At 35.3% G+C, this 25,841-nt stretch overlaps 1 protein-coding gene across 1 annotated transcript; it reads right to left on the reverse strand.

Moving 5' to 3' along the window:
• Nucleotides 1-6,452: 6,452 nt before the first annotated feature.
• LOC132719608 (H/ACA ribonucleoprotein complex subunit 2-like protein) lies at nucleotides 6,453-22,371 on the reverse strand. Its single transcript, XM_060703402.1, has 3 exons — nucleotides 22,220-22,371; nucleotides 16,227-16,332; nucleotides 6,453-6,762 (listed from the first exon to the last, which is right to left on the reverse strand). Exons 1-3 carry the CDS (start codon nucleotides 22,318-22,320, stop codon nucleotides 6,640-6,642), a joined length of 330 nt encoding a protein of 109 aa, XP_060559385.1. The 5' UTR covers nucleotides 22,321-22,371; the 3' UTR covers nucleotides 6,453-6,639.
• Between the last annotated feature and the right edge of the window lie 3,470 nt (nucleotides 22,372-25,841).

A 25,841-nucleotide genomic window follows, 5' to 3' on the forward strand; every position in this document is an offset into this window, starting at 1 on the left:
ATACTTGGTACTGATCATTCCTGTAAAGTTTGGATGAAATTGCACCAGTAGTTTATGAGGAGTAGTCCGGACAAGCTTTTGTGTATCTGGCAACACACAGAAAAAAAACACCTTTTTTATCAAAGGGCCATAACTCGGCCAAAAATCATTCTACCAGAAAACCCGTGCAATATGCGCAAGGACTTGAGCTACAGATCAATCCTGTAAAGTTTCATTGAAATTGCATTAGTGGAATAAGAGAAGTAGTCCGGACAAACTTTAAAAATAAAAATTATTAAAGGGCCATAACTCTGACAAAAATCATTGAACCGGAAAATGCTGACAATATGCACAACTAGACTTGGTACTGATCATTCCTGTAAAGTTTGGATGAAATTGCACCAGTAGTTTATGAGGAGTAGTCCGGACAAGTTTTGTGACGGACAGACGGACAGACAGACGACGAAGAAGTGATCCCTTTATGTCGCCACTACTCTGTAGTCTGTAGGGGCGACACAAAAAACCTTCTAATTCGGAAACCTTTCTAATCCGAACTTTTCTTCTGGTCCGGGCGAGTTCGGATTAGACAGGTTCCACTGTATAAATATACTCATTTATATAATTATACAATTATGATGTCTCAACCCTTAAAGGCAGCTACAAGAGAGCAGAACTATATGTATATGCATTGTAAGACTCACGACTCAAAAGATACCTACAAAAACATAACTGCATAAAAATACATGTATGTATAGGTTAGGCTACTTGATAAATCTTCCATCCATAAAATAATTGTTTAAATTATCTTTTATATCTTATACAGTGTTCCCATTCACGCACAAATGTACGTGAATCACGCTTAATTTACAAAAATCACGCATGAAATTACAGCTAGGTGCGTGCATGCACATATAAAAATTGAAGTAAAACTGCCAAAAAATTATCCGCAAATTCGAAGCACAAATCAATAATCTACTCATAAATCTCTGAAATTGTTTACAAGACCGTAATTTAATCCCATCAGTCATAACTGAGGTCATAACTCGGGTTTCCCAGCTGTTCTATTTTTAGCTCATGAACTGGTTTATAATTATTAACACCGCTTCGCGACGCTCTGCAATGTTTCTTTTTGGGGGGTTCAACACTATTTTCACTAGGGCCTGGTTCTTGATTTGCGCTAGAGGATTGAGTAAGGGTCGGCGATTTTTCGCTGGAATCGCTTTTATGGAACCATTCATTTAAATTGCGTTGCATTTTCAATAATTTTCCGGCGATTTTTTAATATTTCAGACGGCTTATTTGTATCACCCGGATGTAGACTTGTTACTAATAAGCCGTCTGAAATATTAAAAAATCGCCGGAAAATTATTGAAAATGCAACGCAATTTAAATGAATGGTTCCATAAAAGCGATTCCAGCGAAAAATCGCCGACCCTTACTCAATCCTCTAGCGCAAATCAAGAACCTGAGGCCCTAGTGAAAATAGTGTTGAACCCCCCAAAAAGAAACATTGCAAACGATTTCAGAACTCCTGGTTGTCCGAATTTTCATGGCTTAGATTTGACAAAGACAATGGGAAAATGTTTTGTTTAACATGCGAGACATATGAAAAAAACACTAACAAGAAACATGGCAATGCCATGAAACCAGGTTTTCAATTATCACCATTGTAGATAAATATGTTGTATTTGAAATACAAATACAAGGAACAAACAATGTAACTATGTGCAATGTAAAACATGAATAATTAATGTAGGAGGAATTGCCACAGAGGAAGTGTTCACTATAATTATACTCTGTATAAGGAAAAAAAACAAAGGGCCATAATTAAATAAAAAATTACTCAATCACAAAACCTCGACAATATGCGCCAGGGCACTGGATGACAAAGCTACTGTGAAAGTTTGAACAAAATCCGTTGAGAAATGTAGGAGTTCAGCACAGAAAATTTTTTTCACTATATATTCTGTATAAGGAAAAATAACAAAGGGCCATAATTAGGTCAAATATTATCCAATCACAAAACCCCGATAATGTGCGCCAGGGCACTTGATGACAAAGCCTCTGTGAAAGTTTGGTCAAAATCTGTTGAGAAATGTAGGAGAAGTTGCGCATGGTAAAAATTGTTCACTATATAATCTGTATAAGGAAAAAAAACAAAGGGCCATAATTAGGTCAAATATTATACAATCACAAAACCCTGACAATATGCCCTAAGGCACTTGATGACAAAGCCTCTGTGAAAGTTTGGTCAAATTCCGTTGAGAAATGTAGGAGGAGTTGCGCACAGAAAATTGTTCACTATATATCCTATATTGGGAAAAAAAACAAAGGGCCATAATTAGGTCAAATATTATCCAATCACAAAACCCCAACATTATGCACCAGGGCACTTGATGACAAAGCCTCTGTGAAAGTTTGGTCAAAATCCATTGAGAAATGTAGGAACAGTTTGGCACAGAAGAAATTATTCACTATATATTCTATATAAGGAAAAAAAACAAAGGGCCATAATTACGTCAAATATTATCCAATCACAAAACCCCGACAATATGCGCCAGGTCACTTGATGACAAATTTCTGTGAAAGTTTGGTCAAAATCCGTTGAAAAATGTAGGAGGAGTTACGCACAGAAGAAATTGTTTACGCCCGCCCGCCCGTCGACATACCTCAATCTAATAACCAGTTTTTTCCTTCGGAAAACCTGGTTAAAAAGTGTCTGAAATCGGCGTTTACAATTGGGACTAATAATTTCCAGCGGTCAGCATTAGTTAGACACCAGAAATGTGACGATCACAATGTGTCATGCAACGCCAAAAAGCAACAATCTTACATGACTGCTGCTGTAAAAATAGTTCAGAAAAAATATGAACCAATCTTAGAGGCACAGCTCAGGACCACATTGTATATGGCTAAAGAAAATATTGCCAACAGAAAGTTTCTGAGTTTGATTGATTTGCAGGTAGATTTTTTTTTTGCTCAAAATAACATGCTGATAGATTTCAAATTCCTACAAAAGCTAAACAAGAGGGCCATGATGGCCCTGAGGTCGCTCACCTGTATATAGGCCCCCCCACCCCCCCCCCCCAACGTTGCAGAGCCAATTTAACCCAAGGGCTTTTATTTGCACAAACTTGGTAGACACCCATAAGAAGATGTTTCATGCTAAACACTTAAGCTCTAGCTCATTGGGCTTTTAAAAAGAAGATTTTTTTAAAGTTTTTACAATACACATATAGTTAAAAACAATGACACCCCTGGGGCCGGGCCAGTTTTGACCCCAGGGCTTTTATTTGAACAATCTTTGTAGACACTTACTAGAAGATGTTTCATGCTTAATATCTAAACTCTAGCTATTTGGGTTTTTTCAAAGAAGATTTAAAGTTTTTGCTAAACACATATAAAGAAAATCAATGACCCCCGGGGCGGGGCCAATTTTGACCCCTGGGCTTGTATTTGAACAAACTTGGTAGACACCTATTAGAACATGTTTGATGCTCAATATCTTAGCCATAGCTCTTTGAGTTCTTTAAAAGAAGTTTTTTAAGTTTTTACTATATGCATATAGGGAAAATCAATGACCCCCCGGGGCGGGGCCAATTTTCACCCCAGGGCTTTTATTTGAACAAACTTGGTAGACACCCATTAGAACATGTTTCATGCTAAATATCTTAGCTCTAGCTCTTTGGGTTCTTTAAAAGAAGATTTTTTAAGTTTTTACTATATGCATATAGGGAAAATCAATGACCCCACGGGGCGGGGCCAATTTTCACCCCAGGGCTTTTATTTGAACAAACTTGGTAAACACACTAGGAGATGTTTCATGCCAAATATCTAAGCTCTAGCTCTTTGAGTTCTTTAAAAGAAGATTTTTAAGTTTTTACTATATGCATATAGGGAAAATCAATGACCCCCGGGGCGGGGCCAATTTTCACCCCAGTGCTTTTATTTGAACAAACTTGGTAGACACCCATTAGAACATGTTTCATGCTAAATATCTTAGCTCTAGCTCTTTGGGTTCTTTAAAAGAAGATTTTTTAAGTTTTTACTATATGCATATAGGGAAAATCAATGACCCCCCGGGGCCAAGGCCAATTTTGACCCCAGGGCTTTTATTTGAACAAACTTGGTAGACACTCACTAGAAGATGTTTCATGCCAAATATCTAAGCTCTAGCTCTTATGGTTTTTTAAAAGAAGATATTTAAAGTTTTTTCTTTCGGTTGCCATGGCAACCAGAGTTTTGCATGGAATTAAATTCTTTGAACAATTTTTAAAGGTGACCACCAAAGGAACATTCCTGTGAAGTTTGGATGAAATTGGCTTAGTGGTTTATGAGGAGATGTCATTTAAAGTAAAAGTTTACGGACGGACGACGGACGGACGCCGGACGAAAAGCGATCACAAAAGCTCACCCTGTCACTTTGTGACAGGTGAGCTAAAAAGAACTATTGTTAAAACTTTAATCAGTGATCATTTGTTTTTAAATAATTTTTGAGAAAAAAAATCCTTGCATGCTAAAAATACATGAAAAAAAATCACTAAGCATTGAAATCTTATTATCTCTATTCTATAAAATATAAAAAAAATCCACTATTAGGCAACTGTACACCATATCATTACTATTTTAAAATGCATTTTTAATTTTCACTGCAGATATCCAATGCGCACATCTTCTCTAATTCATCTGTAAAAGAAACCACTGATCCTGATCTTGGTAACATAAAACCTTCAGGAATTTTAAGGAACCACCAAGCAGTCATGCATATGCAACAGTACCTGGCTGATGTCCTACAGGAAATGGCTCTTATCCGGATTAAAAACAGCCCATATATTGGCATAATGGTGGACGAATCTTTAGACATAACAACCACAAAAAAACTTGTAATGTTTGCAAAAATCATTCATAATGGTGAACTGAAGTTGGAGTTTTGTGCAAATGTTGACATTGTTGATGGCAAAGCAGAAACTGTATATAAGGAAATTATAAACTGGCTTGGTTCTGTAGGTGTAAATGTTGACAAAGTATCAGGGTTTGGAAGTGATGGTGCTTCAGTAATGGCAGGGAGGAAAGCTGGGGTTGGTGTAAAATTAAAGGCTGACAACCCCAGAATAATTCACATTTGGTGTGCTGCACATAGACTAGCCCTTGTATCATACTGGGCAGCTAAAAGAGTCCCTTATCTGCAGAATGTACAAGAAACTCTTGTTAATATTTACAATTTTTATGAGTTTTCAGCACCCAGGTACAACAAAATTAGAGAATTAAAAAAAATAATGGGTGACCAAGTCAAAAGGTTTAAGAAGCCTACTCAGGTTAGGTGGTTATCACTACAGAATTCCATTGAAGCTGTACATTCAAGTTGGTCAGCTTTGGTGTTAGGGTTAGAACATTAGTGTGCAACCAGCCCCCAATCTGAGGGAGGTCACAAAAGTAAGGGTATTCATAGGAAAATCAAAACTTTCCATTTCATTTCAACCATATGCCTTCTTAAAGATATTCTAAGTTGGATTTGCAGGCTGTCAAAGTTTTTTCAGAAAGATAATATTGACATACATCAGGTTGATAGTATGATCTCTGCTACAAAAGCTACTATTTCTGCACTTAGTGGTTCTACTGAATCTCCCTCAGTTCAGGAGCTGATTGACAGCATAGATGATACTGATACTTACCAAGGCATTACTTTGTCTTGTTCTTTGAGGGATAGATTAACATTGGCCAATTTGAGGAGAACATTTGTGGGTCATCTTTTGGCCGAATTTGAGAGTTGATTTCCTCCTGATGATATGAAAATTCTCAGAGATCTAAATACTATTCTCAACCCAGCAATGCTTCCTAGTGACCATAAGGGCATTATCAGCCTGTAGAACTTGACAGGGTCCTTGATTTCTATGGGAATCTTCTCAACAGAGAAGAATTAAAACATTCTTTTGTTCAGTTTAAGTACCTCTTGAATGTCAATAGGCAGTTATCATTGCAGGAAATATGCAAAGATATTATAACTAAACAATCTGAAACATTCCCAGGGTTTGCCAATATGGCTAGTTTGCTGACAATCCCTCTAACTTCTGTCCCTTGTGAAAGGGGATTCTCATCACAAAACAGACACATTTCAAGGTACTGTAGTAGGAGGATTGTTAAAAATGTACAAAATAGAATGATGATCCACTTTTCTGCCAATCAGCAAGATTTTGAATCTAATGAAGTTATTCAGAAAGCTGTGGAAAAGATGTCTCAATAAAAATACTGATATGTGTTTAACTGACTTGCTTGTCTTTATAGTTTGTACACCCTAAATATTCTGTGCACCCCCAAAAATATGACCTAGGGGGTACATGTACCCTCAAATTTAAATTCTAGTGGGAACACTGTTATATACTTCTAATATATACACTTATATTATATTTGTTTTGGTGCTCTTATCATATACTTGAAGATCTTTATTAAATAAGATCAATTAAATAAGACACAGACACCTTGAAAGTATGCTTCATTGTCAAAACAGATGAATTAATTGACATAATTTTCTAAACAACTTCACAAATATGCCATTTTTTTGGGCCTTTGTAAAAATAGTCATTGTTTGTGTGGAGCACAATTGTATCCCTGTGTATTCTTCAATCTTTTATAACACTCTCTAGATAGGTCATTAAGAAATGTCTACAAAGGTAATGGCATTTCCTTGACTGTTGAGAAAACCTCATTGTAAAGATCTTCATAATCCTCATGTTTCTTCACAAGAACAATAATGCAACAAAACTTTCCTAAAGCTGCCCCAATATCCTGAAATAGAGAAAAAGAAATATTACTGCTATTCTATTTCATAAAATTAAAGGTCAGTCATATCAGAATAATGCAATGTCGGTTTTGTCATGTGTTCTTTTGAATAAGTAGGAATCAAGTTTGTAAATAAACAAGAGCCATGTCAACATGGCCATCCCCCGCCGAATGTGTTTGCTCATTGGAAGAATGTTTATGTAGTAGAGCGGAATAATTCCATTTTAAGAGGTCTTTTGGTAATGAAAACTGATGGCTATAGTGATTACAGATTTGAAACCTATGTGAATACTGATGGCTGAAAATAACAAAGGGTAATTACTGAAAAATAATGCAGGGTAGGTTATCATTCTTGTGTGCTGCATCCCTCCTCAGTAAAATCTATCCACCTATGAAGTTTCAAGTTGATACCTCAAATACTTTTTGAGAAAAAAATTGAATTGAAAAATTAAGTATGAAAAAGAACAAAGGGCAATAACACAACAATTATAAAAAGTAGAGTTATCATTCTTGTGCAGTGCACACCTCCTGAGTGAGATCTATGCACCTATGAAGTTTCATTTTGATATCTCAAAGGCTTTTTGAGTTATGCTCTGGACAAAAATTAATTTTGAAAAATAACAAAGGGCAATAACTCAAAAATAATGCAGGGTAGAGTTATCATTCTTAAGCACTGCACTCCTCCTCAATGAGATCCATCCACCTTTGAAGTTTCAAGTTGATACCTCAAATACTTTTTCAGATAAGCTCTGGACAAAATAGCATGAAAAAAAACAAAGGGCAATAACTCAAAAATTGTATAGGGAAGAGTTATCATTCTTGCGCACAACATTCCTCCTCAATAAGATCTATCCACCTATGACATTTCATGTTGATATCTCAAACACTTTTTGAGTTATGCTCCACTCAGGTGAAAAATTAGGTATGAAAAATAACAAAGGGCAATAACTCAAAAATTATGAAAGGTAGAGTTATCATTCTTGCGCACTGCACACCTCCTGAGTGAGATCTATGCACCTATGAAGTTTCATGTTGATATCTCAAAAGCTTTTTGAGTTATGCTCTGGACAAAAATTAATTTTGAAAAATAACAAAGGGCAATAACTCAACAAGAGCCACCGCCGGTTGGGGGCAACGCTCGACTTTTTACTTTTTATTAACGCAAACATAGAAAGGTTTGAACATATTTTAACGTTTCCTTTTTATAAATTAAGTTGGTCTGTCTTGTCACATTTATTTAGTTATTTTGTATATATATATATGAATAGAAACACGCAGAAACACGCAATTCTACAAATAGAAACACGCAATTCAATAAATAGAAAGACTAAATTCTATAAATAGAAACACTCAATTCTATAAATAGAAACACGCAATTCTATAAATAGTAACAAGCAATTCTATAAAAAGCAACACGCAATTTGTACAGGATTTGTAGCAGAGCCTTTAATTCTTTTAATTTTTTGCCAAAATAATTTTGCACTACATTTCTGAGTGGACACTGACTCGCAGAACTCTGACCAGTTTACCCTCCGTCTGACCAGTTTTCTTTTTTAGCTTGTAATATAGTATGTTTACAATTGGCTTCTGCTACTTCATAGGTTGTTAAATTTCCAGGACTTTTTTTTAAATTTATTTATAGCTTTTTTTTCTTTCCTGTACCGCTTTTTGACAATTTTCATTCCACCACGGGACAGACTTATGCCCACCTGCCCTGGGGGTGAAGGTCGGTATAGCCAGTCCAGCCTTGTCCATTATTTTTTCTGTCAAATTTTCAAGAAATATATTGATGTCATTACTGTAGACTTCCTCATAGGTAATATCCTGACATAATGTATGAAAAGTAGACCAATCTGCCTTTTCATAATTTAATTTTTTCTGTTTGGGTAAATTTTGGTCCTCATTGATTTTGGCATTTAGTGATATAATTAAAGGGAAGTGGTCAGATCCCATAGTATCATTTACTACACCCCAAGCCAAAGAAGCCGAAATTTTTGGGGAGGCTAAGGTAAGGTCTATACATGAGAGTGTACCTTGAGCCTTATTTAACCTAGTTGGTGAGCCATCATTTAAAAGCACTAAACCAGTGTTTTCGACCCATGTCCAAACTTCCTTCCCCCTATAATTTGTGCTTGATGACCCCCATACTTGGTGATGAGCGTTGAAGTCTCCAGTTATCACACAATTAAGTAGATTGTTATCTTGAGTAATGATATCATTTATTTTACTCAGTGATAACTGGTCTGCACCCCTTGAATATATATTAACCAGGACTAAGGGGGCACCTGTTAAGTGTATCTTAATTGCTTGTACTTCAAAAGCCACTTCCCCTACTGAATTAATGGGGTTGTCCACAGCAATGACCTCATAGTTAATTGAATTTTTTATAAAAATAGCTAACCCTCCTGCTATATTTTGACTGCCAACGGCACTCTTATTAAAGTGTTTAAATTCAGGGGTGTATCCAGGAAGTGATCTTTCTTTATTTGAGTTCATTTTAGTTTCCTGGATACATAAGATATCAATATGAGGGTTATTATCATTGAAATATAGAAGATCTCCCCTTCTTGAGTTTACCTGGGGTGCCAGGAACCTTATACCCCCCTCCTAACATGTTAGCCCCCCGGGATGTCAAGGCCCTGTGGGTTTTTGTTTTTAAGTCCACAGTCCCGTCATTGGCTATTTTTTCGGGCTCGGGCTTGAAACCAAATTTGTTTAACAGGACACTTTTTATAAAGGTGTCCTGCCGGTTATGGGCTGGTCTGCTTTTATTGTTGATTATGCTTTTAATCAAACTTATAAGTTCTTCTAAGCAGACCGATTTGGTTTCTGCAGATCCAGGGTTCATACAGACCATCCAGGACAAAATTCAAGGAGTTTTCTAGGACTTTTCAAGGACTTTTTCAAGTATTTCAAGGACTAAAATATGTGAAACACTAAAGACAAATATGTGTAAAAGGGCGACAATGTATGAAATTAGTGTTTTACATGCAAATACCTGTTGAAGTACTATCAAATTTATGAAGTTTTTTCTAAGTGTGCAAGATTTTGCAGTAGTTGCTTCAGAGGGTGGGAGTGGTATTGTCAGATTATTGTTATTGTCATCTTTATTCAAGATAGTACTTGCACCTAAACTGAAGAAGCTAGTTACATTGTATATCCTGATTACATTCATTCCCTGTTGAGTGTTGTGAATTGTTTGTGTTTCTCACTTTAATGTGCGATTTTATAGCGCTTTCACCCATTCCTGAAACGTCTATAACCTTATCACAAGCACTACACATCGCTTTTCTTTAATCATCCTTGAATTCTTTAATGAAAGGGTATTTTCTACACATTTTGGCGAGAAATTACACTTCTTCATTTTTTTATGAATAACCCAAACAGGTCCGTGAAATTTACACGTCATGAATATTTCAATCGTGTATAAAAGCCGATACCCGTTCCGTATCGTCTTACTATCTCGTTACAAAGTCGTTTTTTTTTTTAAATTGATGTATATTTGAGTTTTCTTTTGTTTTTTGGCCGCTGTTTTACTCATTTAAATCGTTTTGTGGTACTTAATGAGGAATTCGTGGATTATTGAACAAAATTCACAAGTTTCCTGTAAAATTCAAGGATTTTTCAAGGACTTTTTCCCTGGACAAAATTCAAGGAGTTTTCAAGGACTAACCACCAAATTCAAGGACTTTTCATGGCCTGTGCGAACCCTGAGATCTATTATTGTCCTTTTTAACATATATAGATCTGAAATGAACATGTTTTTGATTGGCCGGTGACGTTTGGGCAGATTTATTGGCCAATGACGGAACCATAGTGATGCTCTTAACCGGTGTGTCAGGGATTGACATTAGCCCGGAAAGAGACAGATTGTTGTATCCCTCGGGGGTCGGGTCCCTCGAGGGACTATTGAAATAAGAAGTATGCATGGAGACCATGGAGCAGGGCTTGACACTAACTTTTTTTAGGGGTAGTCAGAAGGACTACCTACTTTGAGGATCAGGTAGTCCTTGGCAAATCTAGGTAGTCCTCATTTTTAAACATAAAAAAATGTTTCTTATTCTATTTAAATGCATTTTGAGTGTATGTATCTGAAGATAAGAAAACAATAACATGAGATCTCTTCAAATTTATTGGAAAAAATCACCAATAGATAAATCATATAAGATCTATTAAAAGTTTGTAAGCTTTACTCTGCATGAGATGTAGGTTCCGGCTAGCCTCTGAGCTCTTCAAAGTCATCATCAACAATTTTTTTACATATTTTTGTTATAAAATATGGCAGTGTGACACACAAGTCAATAGGTTTTGAAAGGGTTCTAGCCAGGAATTACTAAGGTGTGTTGCAAATAAAATTGCTAGGCAATCAGCTCAGCTTATATTATTGACAGCTTATAGGGAAGGGGAGAATATATTGGCAATATGAGCTAAATAAGTATGTCAGTTTTAAATTTATGTAATACCTGGCTTTTGTATAAAAAAAATATTTCAATAGAGCTTACAAATCTACTTTCAGGTATAGATAATGTATGACCTTTTAGATGTGTTTTTAAATTCAAAACAGAAGTAAAAAGCTTGGACAAGAACAAAATATGTTTGTCTTTACTCTAATTGATTTATTCTACAAACTTATTTTGTCAGACATAAAACAACAAAATATCAGAATAACAAACTTTTACTAGTGCTAGTAATTCAGTTATTTAACTGTCAGAAGATTTAAATAGGGACATTAGATTAATATCTGTTGCTCCTGATTTAAACACAAAATTAGAAATGTAAAGCCATTTAATCAAACTATATTGCCTTAGTTTTTTATGCCTAGGGTATTAGTATTTGTTAACAATTGTTTTCTTCATATACATGTATTGGCATTATTGCTTACATTTGCTTGTACATGATTAAGAAATGCTGACAACATTGTGAAGTTATGGCAAAGACAATTACAAATACTTTAGAATATTTCTTTTCTCTTTTTTAAAGAGATTTAAACATTTTTCTTCTCTTTTTTTATAAAGAGATTTTTTCCCAATCAATAATTTCATGTCCGAATAAATTACATCCGAAATTAGATCCAGACAACACGTTTATTTTGGTTATCATTGTCAGTGTGATTTACATCAATCAACAAATCATATTCTTTTAAGTTAAAACCCTTGAAAAGGTTCCAATATAAGCAAATATTTTCATTGAAATGTTTAATAGACAAAGAATTCTATTGAAGTAGGCTGGAAAAATCGGCAATTAAGTTGGACTTCCGGTTTCACTTTTCGCAACTTTATAGAGATTAAATAGAATCTATTATGCGTCTGCTGTGACTGACACTAGTGACCTAACGGCTAATTATTTACTAGTAAGATGAATTTATCTTTCGTTTTGAATCATAGCCTAAAAAAATGTTATTTTATTAATTATTTTTAGTGAATTTAGAGACATCAGGTCACTGAAATTTTGAGTAGCCCGACGGGATACCCAGCTTGGAAACTCGGGTAGTCCTTGGGGAAAATTGGTAGCCTCGGGCTAACGGACCATCGTTAGTGTCGAGCCCTGCATGGAGTCCTCGTCGGTGACATCAAAGTCCCCACAATCACTCACAGTTCAATCCTTTGAACCGTCCGTGGTGATGGGTGACCCTTCTGCCACCGGCGGTGACCCCCTGATCTCCTTGTTGTTGGGAGTGGAAGAGGAGGGGGGTTCAATAGCACCCCCACTCCCACTCTTATCAATTTTTACAATATTCGGTTGTAGGTTCGAATCCCTATTGGGAGTCCTCACCGCTGCCACACTCTTATTGAGCAAACATCCCTGCTCGGCGTTAACAGGCGAGCATGGGGGTGTGACAGAAGGTGAGTCCCTGAGGGGGGAGGCCACGATCAACCTCTTCCTTGATCATGGCCTCCTCCTCCTTCAGTATGAGCTGGGCCTTTGTCCAGCCTACTTTCCTGGCCCGGGCAATAGTTGTAATTGCTGTGGCGCGGAAATAGGCGACACAACCCGTGTATGCCGCGCTATGTCCTTCGCCACAGTTTATGCATTTAATAACCTGAGACCCACAGGTCCTTGTATTGTGATCCCCGGCACACCTACCGCACCTAATGCTTCCCCTGCAGGACTTGGCCATATGACCAAAGCCCTGGCAGAGATAGCACCTGGTGGGAGGCTTAACATATGTCTCCGTTTTATATTTAATTGTTAGGTCTTCCTCTCTTTGAGTGCTGTAGATGGCTCCCTCTTCTTGTTGGGAAGCCTATCTACAGCAACAAGGGATGCCCCCTTGGACCTGTCAAAATCCAGCCTATGCTGGAGTGTTGACAGGTCCTCCTCCATGGATATGCCGTGGATGACAACATCATATGTTGTCTCCCCCGGCATATTTGTCACTACACATAGGATACTACTGTAAAACACTTATTTTTCGCGAGAACCTTATTTCGCGAATTTGAGGCAAAATGTGCAAAATTATTATTTCGCGTCAACATGAATTCGCGTCTTCCCGAAAAATGTGAAACCGGAAACCTGATGTCATTCTGATATTTATACTAACTCTGCGTTGTTTATTGTGCGACAAATGCATTTATATCTGTATCTATTTTCTGATAGCTTGCTAATCTTCTTGTTAAGTGAAACAATACAATAAATAGAAATGTTACAAACAACTAGCAGGTGCCAAAGTATTTGTAACAATGAGATGAGATGATCAAGTGTGGCAGGCCGGTATTGTTCAATAGACATTGACCTTGATAACTTGTGTTGGAAATTTAATTAATCCATTAAGTTGGACAGATTTTCACATTAATTAGAACAATCTGTAGAAATACCATTAAAGTTTTGTGAGACGCATTTATTTGTTTATACTTAATTCTAGTGCAAGGCACAGTTACCTACCTTGACACAGGTAATATGCAGCGAAAAAGTTTTTTTTCCAATTCTTCAATAATACCAAATTGTTACAGGTAAATATTTCATACTAGTAATCTGTACAATATGTATATGCTGCAACACTTGAATAGCTACATGATGTAACTACAACTGGTTTCGATACTTTCCCGCAGACATATATCCATGCATGTGTACGCATTTTCGGATAGTGTTCATTTTCGGATAAGTGTATAGACAAAGTGAAATATTCACGAGAAATATGAATTCGCGTCTTAGAAAACTCGCGAATATTAGCGAAAATAAATTTCTCGCGAATAATAAGTGTTTTACAGTATTTAATTTGAATTTTTCTAATTTAATACTTGTCACAAGTGCTTCTTGCGACACAAACTCTAGTAAGAGATTACCAGATGCCAAGGGTGTTGCTTTCTTAATATTTTTAACCTTACTGTTAAGCTCCTTGGCCAGGGTCCTAACTGGTAACGCTGTTATTTTCTTAGTTAACCCTTTTAGGACCCCTATGTTCTCTGACGTGTTGCAAGATATCTCATGGTTCTTGCGAGGGTCCAAAGCGCTACCAAGGACCCTCGAAAGATCCATGTGATGTCTAGATGGCCCGTAACGGGCCACCTTGACTGGCATTTTTGCCAATAGCTGCGGTTTAACCGCCAATTATCAATAAGTATATTTTCTGAATTTAAAAATCTATTTATAAATTAAAACTATGGTTATAAGCATATACAGTCGAGACTGCCTTAGCGACCCCCTGATTTAAACGACTCCCTGTCTTATCCGACCTTGTTTCAGTACTCCCAACGTATTTTCCTATAAAAATGGTCTGAATTAAACGACTCCCTGTCATATGTGACAAGCGACCCTAATTGTCTGGTCCCAATGCAATGTTTTGTCTGATTTAAACGACTTTCACACCTTTTAATTGTCCGTTAATCAGATAAATAATACCTATTTTAACACCCAGAGGGCCAAAATAATTAGGTCCAATTATAATCCAGTAGCAAACAAAGTCTACACACCTCTGTCTCAATTACACAGTTAACATGTATACAGGTATCGAGTGACGTCACTAAGCGTCTGTTAATGGGAAGCATGGTGTGTAATGTACATATAATGACCTGAGTAAACTGGATTAAGCTTGTGTCAGATTTTTTTTTAATTATAGAGTGCCAACGGAAGATATTTTAGGCAGCATTTTTTTAATTTACTTTTCTATGGCTGCATAATTAATACGGAAAAAATATGGATACCAAACCAGAAAATTTGGAAATGGATATGTTTAACTTTTACAAGTACATGGATGCATCAAATTCCAGTTAATTAAATACAAAAAAGATTCAATTTAAATCTTAATACAAAAAAATTTAATTTAAATCTTAATACAAAAAATAAAATTAAATTTTATGTGATATACACATGCTAATATATAGTTGTTTTACATGGATTCTTATTTTATTTACATAAAAAATTTACGATTACCTATGTTTATTTGCAATTGGTTAGATATTGTTCCTTCACACAGTTATGTATGTTAAGTCACAATGATATATAGACAGATAGATGGTATTCAAATTTAATTTTCTTTGAGACTGTATTTAGAGACTCCCTGTCATATGTGACCTTTTTCTGAAGATCCCTTGGAATGTCGCATATGACAGTCTCGACTGTACTGTGAATATGATATAATCTCTTATTTTCCTATGAAATACAGCTGAATGTTACATGTATATATATATAAAAAAAAACAAAAAACAGAGTGGCTCACTAGTCAGGTAAACAAACCAAACACACTAATAGTCAATATGATCTTGTATATAATTTTGTATGTCAACCAAAAGACCAAAAGATCAAAATATCTTAAATAATAAATAATGGTTGACCTATTAATCAATGATCAAATATAATAAATAAGTTAAATACAAAATATTCAACTATATATGCTACTTAAACAGTAGTTATTAATACTGATGATTACTTTATAAATGAGAACATATAGCTAGAGGATGAACGGGCTGGTATGGAGCTGGTATGGTATGTGACGTCTAGTATGTAGGTGGGAGGGGTACCGCTTGGCTGACAATCAACGTAGATTGTAGACTGTGAAACGAGTGTGTATGCCGTAGATAGTGACGATCATATAACGATGTAGTGTGCCAATATAATGTAACGTGTCTGTGCTTATATAATGTCTTTTTATATCATAAAACTTTAATGTTTGTAAATATTTTTTCTTTATTTACAATATGGCCTCCACCGGAAGCGGGTGAAGGGAGATAACCCATCTTTGAACTCGATCTGTATTTCATCGAGACAAACATTCTGACAAAGTTTGATGATGATCCAATCAAAACTATGACTGCTAGACTGTTAACAACCCAATTGTTGAGGACGCACGACGCCGGACATAGCCCCATCACTATACCTCACCTTGACCACTTCGTGGTCAGGTGAGCTAAAAAAAGTTGAGCTAAAAAATAACACTGGACGATATCTTTTAAGTTCCTATTTAAAAACTTGTTTCAACTCTTCACTAGAGTATGTCTATTAAATATTCTTCAAATTTTGTTCTTATCAATTACCTCTTTTGATGGGACATAACAGTATGGAATTCCAGCTTCCTCCAGTGTAACTGGGATATGACTGTAAACATCTATAGGGCTAACATCACCAGACATTATTACTAACCTGTAATGTCAATATAATAACTAAATATAAACCATATACATGCAGTTGATGCCAAAGAAAGTCAAACCTGACTATATGAAGGCACTTACATTATGAAAACTACATAAATGTAGCTCACTTCACATTATTTTAAGCTCTATTTCACATAGTAGAACAAGAGCACCGCTAGGCGGAGCATTATATGCCCGTAAGTGTTTTTTTTATATTAAGGGTGAAGCATTTGTAAGACATTGCATAAATTAAATAAAGTATTACCTACTTCCAATAGCAATCCTCCTATAAAGTTTGAATATTGTGGGCCAAGTAGAAATTAAGTTATGCTCCAGAAACTTTTTTTCAGTTTTAAAGTAATAGTGACCTTGACCTTTGGCCTTGTGACCCCAAAATCAATAGGGGTATTCTACCCAATATGGACAATCATCCTATGAAGTTTGAATATTGTGGGCCAAAAAGACCATAAGTTATGCTCCAGAAACTGTTTTCAGTTTTAAAGTAATAGTGACCTTGACCTTTGACCGTGTGACCACAAAATCAATAGGGGTCTCCTACCCAATATGGACAATCATCCTATGAAGTTTGAATATTGTGGGCCAAATGGAACTTAAGTTATGCTCCAGAAACTGTTTTCAGTTTTAAGGTAATAGTGACCTTGACCTTTGACCTTGTGACCCCAAAATCAATAGGGGTCTTCTACCCAATATGGACAATCATCCTATGAAGTTTGAATATTGTGGGCCAAATGGAACTTAAGTTATGCTCCGGAAACTGTTTTCAGTTTTAAGGTAATAGTGACCTTGACCTTTGACCTTGTGACCCCAAAATCAATAGGGGTCTTCTACCCAATATGGACAATCATCCTATGAAGTTTGAATATTGTGGGCCAAATGGAACTTAAGTTATGCTCCAGAAACTGTTTTCAGTTTTAAGGTAATAGTGACCTTGACCTTTGACCTTGTGACCCCAAAATCAATAGGGGTCTTCTACCCAATATGGACAATCATCCTATGAAGTTTGAATGTTGTGGGCCAAATGGAACTTAAGTTATGCTCCGGAAACTGTTTTCAGTTTTAATGGGATAGTGACCTTGACCTTAAACCTTGTGACCCCAAAATCAATAGGGGTCTTCTACCCAATATGGACAATCATCCTATGAAGTTTGAATGTTGTGGGCCAAATGAAACTTAAGTTATGCTCCGGAAACTGTTTTCAGTTTTAAGGTGATAGTGACCTTGACCTTTGACCTTGTGACCCCAAAATCAATAGGGGTCTTCTACCCAATATGGGCAATCATCATATGAAGTTTGAATGTTGTGGGCCAAATGGAACTTAAGTTATGCTCCGGAAACTGTTTTCAGTTTTAATGGGATAGTGACCTTAAACCTTGTGACCCCAAAATCAATAGGGGTCTTCTACCCAATATGGGCAATCATCCTATGAAGTTTGAATGTTGTGGGCCAAATGGAACTTAAGTTATGCTCCGGAAACTGTTTTCAGTTTTAATGGGATAGTGACCTTGACCTTAAACCTTGTGACCCCAAAATCAATAGGGGTCTTCTACCCAATATGGACAATCATCCTATGAAGTTTGAATGTTGTGGGCCAAATGAAACTTAAGTTATGCTCCGGAAACTGTTTTCAGTTTTAAGGTGATAGTGACCTTGACCTTTGACCTTGTGACCCCAAAATCAATAGGGGTCTTCTACCCAATATGGGCAATCATCATATGAAGTTTGAATGTTGTGGGCCAAATGGAACTTAAGTTATGCTCCGGAAACCAAATTGCTAACGGACGGACGGACAGACAGACGGACGGATAGACAGACAGACGGACGGACGCCAGGGGGTATAACATAATATGCCCGAAATTCTTTCGGGCATATAAAAAAGTCATTAAACATTGACCATAAAAGTATTTTTTGGAAAATCAACTGGATGAAATCTCATATTTTAAAGGGTGTAAGAATCTGCCTCACTCGATTTTTGCTGTGTGAAAGCATACTTGTCTTACAAACAATAACCGGTTGAACTGGGTGATGCTCCCCAATAAGTTTTGGACACAGGAAAGTAGTGTCACAGCTTTGTCACAAAGTTACAAAGTGTAACAAGATTGCATTTGTGAAAAATGCTATGCCACCGCATTAATACAACACTAAATAATAGTGTAGGAACAGATCTTTTTTGTTTCTATACAATTGAAGATTGTCATAATGCATAGATCCCTGACCTATCTAATTCTTATTCTCAGATTAGTGGTTAAATCTATTATATTGTTATTCAAATAAAAGATCAGAGTAGGAATATATCAATGCAGTTGAGTGTAGTGAATTTGATGGTGAAGGTCAATTTCACACAGCCGTACAAAGGACAACACAGTAAGACACTGACAAAGTAGGTCACATCATCAAAATCCAGGTCACTTAATATCGTGTGTGCGTGACTTTCATTTTTATTTCACAAAATATTTCTTAGTTATTCTTTTGTAGTTTCAAACAAATTACTCATTGGTCTTCTTCTTCTGTGATTTTCAGGCAATTAAGTACACATATAATTACTTAGTAATTTGTATGGAAGTCAAAATATTACTTTGTTTTCAAGGTCATTTATGGATGAAGGTCAAGGTTAGTGTAGTCTACTCTAGGCCTTGTGGATCTTTACAAGAAGATTTTTTAAATTCATTCTTATTATTCCTCTTGGTTGCCATGACAATCAAATTTCTGCATGGAATGAAATTTTCTGAACAACTTCGGAAGCCCTTCACCCAAGGATCAATCCTGCCACTTTTGGTTGAAATTGGACAAGTGGTTTTTTACAAGAAAATTTTTTAAGTTCATTATATAATCTATATAACATACAAGCATGCACACGCACAGGCACACACACACACACACACACACACACACACACACACACACACACATACATACACACACACAGGTGAATCACTATATACCACCGCTTTGCAGATGCTGCAGTGTCATAAAAATTTCAATAATTTGACCTTCAAAGTCAAGGTCATTTATGAGTCAAGGTCAGGTCTGTCTGGTTAATTCAAAGGACTATCCTTGAAGACAATCCATTCAAAAATAACAAAGTTACAGCCAATAATAACAAGAACAAGCAAATTTGAACATTTGACCTTGAAGGTCAAGGTTATTTATGGATGAAGGTCAAGGTTAGTCTGGTCTACTGATAGGTCTTGTCCCAAGGGTTATTGTGGCCAAGTATGAAGACAATATACCAAGAATTTAACAAGCAATTATCATAGTATTGCAAGCAATCCATAAGTCCCAGGGCTCTCGTTTGGTAAAATTTGGGGCCGAATATTGGCCCCATTCCCCCATTAAAATAGTGTGTTTTTCCCCCTTTATCCAAAATAAATCCCCCTTGAAAATAATATTTAACTGCCATAGATCAGGGATCACATTTTAAGTTGAATTTTTATACAAAATATCAAAGATGTAGTCAATTTCATTGGAAATAACTAAAATATTTGATATAATTTCATGATAGCAGCTTATTGTTGATAAATTTTTAACTCAGAATCTTGATTTCACTTTTTTTTTAATAAATTAATTTTCTTCTATTGAAATTCCCCATTGAATGAAAAATATTTTAAAATCATGTGAAATTCCCCCCTGCATGGACCCTGGCCCCAGTCTCAAAATGCTAACAAGAGCCCTGAGTCCCCTACCGGTTAGAACCCCAGCAACATTCTGAAGGGCCATTGGCCATTCACTTATGTCTCTATTTTAAGTAAATTTGTTGAAAAAGTTCTTTAAAAGTGATCACAGGAAACAGTTTTTATGTACAGACAGACAGACAGACTGAAGGACATACTGCCATCTACCCATATATCAAGTTTCATAAAAAATATTTCCAGTATTTTTTGCGTTATTACTGGATCCAGGTTGTGTGTAAAAAATGCCATATTTTCAGTCTATTTGTTTCCATAGCAACCATAATTTTCAACATAGGAAGAAAAGAAAAAGACGTGCATAATCTCCATACTGCCATCTATCCATATATCAAGTTTCATAACAATATTTTTAATTCATTTTTTACGTTATCGCGGGATCCAGTTTTGTGGACAAACAGACTGACGGACTGACAGACAGACAGACGGACGTTCTCACAGGACAGTAATTATGTGGCTACTCTATTGTTCTCTCTATTGTTCTTTTTAGCCACACAAAAGAAAATAGCCACATAAAAGCATTACGGAATGAATGACATCAAAGAGAAAGAACAGTTACCTATTGTCCCTCTAGCCACATAATTACTGTCCTGTGAGTGCGGACAGACGGAGGGTAAACCTAAAGTCCCCTCCGGTTAAACAGGTAGGGGACTAAAAAATAACTAGACATGTGTCCATAGGTCACGGGTGCCCCCACCGCACCACTGTTCTGTCAATCTTATGGCTCTAGGTCAAATATTTCTTGAAAACTAAAAGTCTTTTACTAAGTAAAGGGCAAGAACTTTACAAATACTGAATATATCCACAAGCAAACCCCAAGGTGCATAAGTACACATGCTGACCAACATCAGGGTTGTCATTAACATTTTTTGCAGAAGGTTTGTTTTGAACTTGAGGCGGTCATTTCTGTCTTTATCATGCATAACAAAGAGTGTTTTCTTAATTTTGAGGCGGCCCATAATGCATTTGAGACAGGCATTTTGGCCTCCTGCCGCCTCTTAATGACAACCCTGCAACATTCTTGTAAACTTTCAGGCCTACAAGTGAAATACTTTTTGAGCTATGCATGAACAAGTTGAAAATTGCAAATTTATACTACTGTAAGTCAAGGGCAATAACTCTTAACAAAACTGAAAAAAATCCATATGCAAAGTCCCAGGTGCATAGCTTCACAGTAATGTGAATCATTATTCCTGTAATTTAGTGATGTTAATCATTATTCCTGTAAAGTTGGTTGATTCTAACTCAAGCAATCAAGGAACAAATAACATAATGAAACGGTTTATACTAAGTCAAGGGAAATAACTCTACAAAATACTGGATAAATCCACAAGCGCAACCCTAGGTGCAAAACGAAATATGCTGAGCAACCTTCCCGTAAGGTTTAATGACTCTTTGTCAAATGTTTTTTGAGTAACATGCGACACAAGTTGAAAATTGCAAAATTTTCTAAGTCAAGGGCAATAACTCTAAAAATACTAAATAAATCCAGACGAAAATACCCAGGTGCACAACTACACATGCTGATCAATATTCCTGTAAAGTTTCATGTCTCTATGTCAAATACTTTTTGAGTTACATGTGACACAAGTTGAAAATTGCAAAATTTTACTAAGTCAAGGGCAATAACTCTAAAAATACTGGATAAATCCAGACGAAAAATACCCAGGTGCACAACTACACATGCTCATCAACATTCCTGTAAAGTTTCATGACTCTAGGTCAAATACTTTTTGAGTTACGTGCGACACAAAAGAGAACGGATGGACAGAAGGACGGACAAGGGTAAATCTAAATGCCAGCCACTAAAGTGGGGGCACAAAAATAAAAAGTCGAGCTAAAAAAACAAAATATATGCATTTGACCTTCAAGGTCAAGGTCATTTATAAAAGAAGGTCAAGGTAAGTCTGGTCTACTTGAAGGTTTTGTCCCAAGGAATGTTGTGGGCAGGTATGAAGAACTTAAAACATTATGATGAAGGGTAATGTTTGCAGACGGTAATGTTACCTCTTGACAGACAGATAACTATATGCCCAGTGGCATAATTTTTTTTCATTATTTTGGCCCTTTTCAAAGGATAACTAATTTCAAGTACTTTTCATGGTGAGAAACCATTTCAAGGATATTTCAAAGCTTCTGTGAACCATGGTAAAAATACATCTTCAATAAATAGAATAAGCCTACAATATTTACCCTTTCTCTCCTTTACGCACTCTTTTTTGTACATCTCTAATACCCTCTACAACGTGTTTAACTCCTTTGGCTGAAAAATGATAAATTAGCCTTTTAATCATGTAAGCTATAACTGGCTTAATATACAATAAAACAAGAACGTGTTTGCCCAAACCAAAATCGCAAGCTAACATTGCAAGCTTGTCACAAGCTTGCTGCAAGCTTAAGTTGCAAGCTTGCTACTGGCTAGTAATTGGAACCTTGCGGCAAGCTTGCGGCAAGCTTGCGATCAGTTATTTAAAAAAAATCTGACTGTAAACTAGTTAATATTTAAGCTTGCGCAAGCTTAATCGCAAGCTTGCGCAAGCTTAATCGCAAGCTTGCGCAAGCTTAATCGCAAGCTTGCGCAAGCTAAATCGTAAGCTTGCGCAAGCTTATTTGCAAGCTTGCGCAGGTTTATCTGCAAGCCTGCACAGGCTAAGTCGCAAGCTTGTGCATGTATAACTACAAGCTTAATGTATAAGCTTGCGCAAGCTTAATGTATAAGCTTGCGCAAGCTTAATCGCAGGCTTGCAAAAACTGTAAACCCTATTTTGAAAGGGAGCTGCTACGTATAACAGTCTCTGAATCCTATATAACATGCAAAAAAAAGGCATTAATTACCATGATAAACTTATTTAATCATAAATTGTAAAAAGAAGCTGATGTTAAATTTTTCATATACTAATGTTTTCTTCCAATTACCATGGTAAATAGTCCAGCCTTGATGGAATGACATTGAAAAAATCCAGCCTAATTCCAGCATCCCTGAATGTTCTTAAAATGTAAAATTCTGGGATGGAATTCAGCACAGGAATGTTTGGGGTAGAATTTTTATGAGTTTAACATGATCACATATTTCTTTCACAAAATTTAATACATATCCTTTAGTCCAAATACAGAATAGAACACCCTGCATTCACTATAACACAAACAATTTTTTTCTAGCTGCAGGTTTTGGTAGGTTCTTGTTTTCTTAGAATCCAACACTTTGTTTTAAGCAATTATTTTGCTCTTAGTCAGTCAGTGACAAACTATTCAATCTTAAATTTGTTTTAAATGTTTCTGATTATTTAAATTACTATTTCTTTTTATCGGTGTCCATTTTTAGTCCTCTGCCTGTGTTTCCTAGAACTTCTTATGGTTGTGCTGACCTTTAAAGATAAAATTCATGATTAATTAAAATACAGATGCAGTAATGAACTATGTTTTATTGCATAAATGCAGTTATATTACATATCTTTTAATAACATCGAATCTAATGTTTCAACAGTATTAACTATTAAGTATTAACTATGCTTATGCATTTTCAAAAAATACTAAAGCAATGCAGTATATCTTATTTCAATGTGCACAAATGTTTAAGAATTTCTCTGTATGAGAATTAAGTAAATTTGTGACAATATTTATTACCCAGTATGTATTTTTTCAAGAAAAGGTGTTGAATAGAAAAGTATTGAGATTTAATAATATACCTTTTCAGGATTAATACTGCACATCATTATTAAACACTGCCGCTATTTCTCACAGTCAGCACTTATGTCCCAGTCTGCAAATTATTTATGTATAATGTAATTTTAGATTGTTCCATTGAAAACACAATGCACATACATGTAAAATAACAAATGATTATGATTGATCCTGTTCAGCTGTACAACTTAACTACTGATTGTACCATTTAGTCCTATTTAATCAAATTGATTTAATTTGTTTAATTTGCAGGAAAATGAAAAAGATCTACTAACATGCCATTTAAACAATATAAACAATCATTAAAAAGAAATCATTGAATAATTTATATTTTACAGATTATACATGTATAGATTAAAAAAAGAATTATCAGAAAAACAAATGCATGAAGTTGAAAATATATAAAAACAACCTTGATCTCTTGTTACAAAATGTTAATAATTTGATATATAACCTGTTTCTGCATTAATGTAACTTAAGGTTTATAAATACCTGATTCTGTTGTATATCTTCTTGTCCCAGGTGATTCTGATTGTTATCATACTTAAACACTTTAAAATCTTAAACAAAACAATATCTCAAAAACTGCTAAATTTCAAGTACATCCTCTGTAATTTGCTCTCTTTGCTGACCCAGATATCTTAGAATTCAAATTTTACAACTGTAAAACTGGACAGGTCTATCATTATGTAAAGCAGGGTTAATCTACTCATCATATTAACTTTCATTCTTTGAGGGTAAAAGAAAATATATAATAGCTAATAGATATATAGATTTTAAAAATCATTACAAATTTTTGTACAAAAAGATTGCAATGTCCTTCTAGACATATTCTGTATATGAAATTTACAATGTTATCTCTCCCCAAAATAATCACATGGAACAGCCTGATCTGTCGGAATGACCAGGGAGTAAATTAGTCATGCACAGATGGTCAATGAATTTTATCAAGGCTCTGATGTGTGTAGCGTAAAATCTCAGTGGTGGAGTATTTATTTTCCTAAATAAAAGCAATATATATTGATTAATTTAATATAGAATATATATGAGATTATTTCATGCACTGTTTTTGTTTTGTTTATTTATTTATAGTTATCCAAAAACATGAATTTTTAGAATTTAAAAATGGCAAGCAATGCAATCCCATCTTGATTATTATAGTGTCTGAATGATTGAATCACAGACTTTAATTAATTTATAGTTAAACTTAAAGCCTGTAATTAAATGGATATTATTTCATTGTACATAACTTCATGTAGATTTATTGAAATAATAATATGTATATTTAACAATCAATTCATTTACTTTCTTTTGCACAGACATTTTTTCTGAGATACCCTTTTTCCAACTACATGAAATGTATAAAGTGTCAATTTCAAATCATTTACAGTAACTTTGCATTAAAATAGATGATGATTTTATATTTTCTTCGTAAATTTACAATACTGAGCTGAATATATATAAAATAACTAATAACTAATAATAAACTTTTAGCGTGGTAATTTAGTTTAAACTAGTTAATTATCACTGATACTATCATTTTGGAATTTTTATTTTAATGTGTACACTTTTGACAAAAATTTTCTAAGTATTTCAATTACTTTCACAAGAAATTTTAAGTGTAGATTTGTACAAAATTTTCTAAGTGTCTACTAATTGCAAGCTGCGGCATTGCAAGCTTACATCAAATGTTTGCAAGCTTGCATGAATTTTAAACAAGCTTGCAATATATTTCAAAAGTCATCGCAAGCTTGCGCAAGCTTGTTGCAAGCATGCAGCAACCTTGTATTTAAGCTGTAAGCTTGCGGCAAGCTTGTGACAAGCTTGCGGCAAGCTTGTCGCAGGCATGCATTTTGGTTTGGGTGGTAAACACAAAATTAATGCCCATGACCAACATTCTTGTCATTAACAAATTTCAACCAGAAATGTCTGTGGACAGCATGTTTCAATTCTTTTTAGTGCTGGAAAATAAAATAATTTAAGCAATATAGAAAAGAACTATAACTATGCAAACATGCTTATCAGACTTACCTGTCCTTAATAGTTAACAAATATTTCAAGCTTTAAGTGAATACCTTCAACAATTTTTGAGAACAAGAAGGCCATAATGACCCTGAGTCGCTCACCAGAAACA

The sequence above is a fragment of the Ruditapes philippinarum genome, unplaced genomic scaffold (assembly GCF_026571515.1).
Source record: "Ruditapes philippinarum isolate M1 unplaced genomic scaffold, ASM2657151v2 ctg8016_1_1_1_1, whole genome shotgun sequence".
NCBI lineage: Eukaryota > Metazoa > Mollusca > Bivalvia > Venerida > Veneridae > Ruditapes > Ruditapes philippinarum.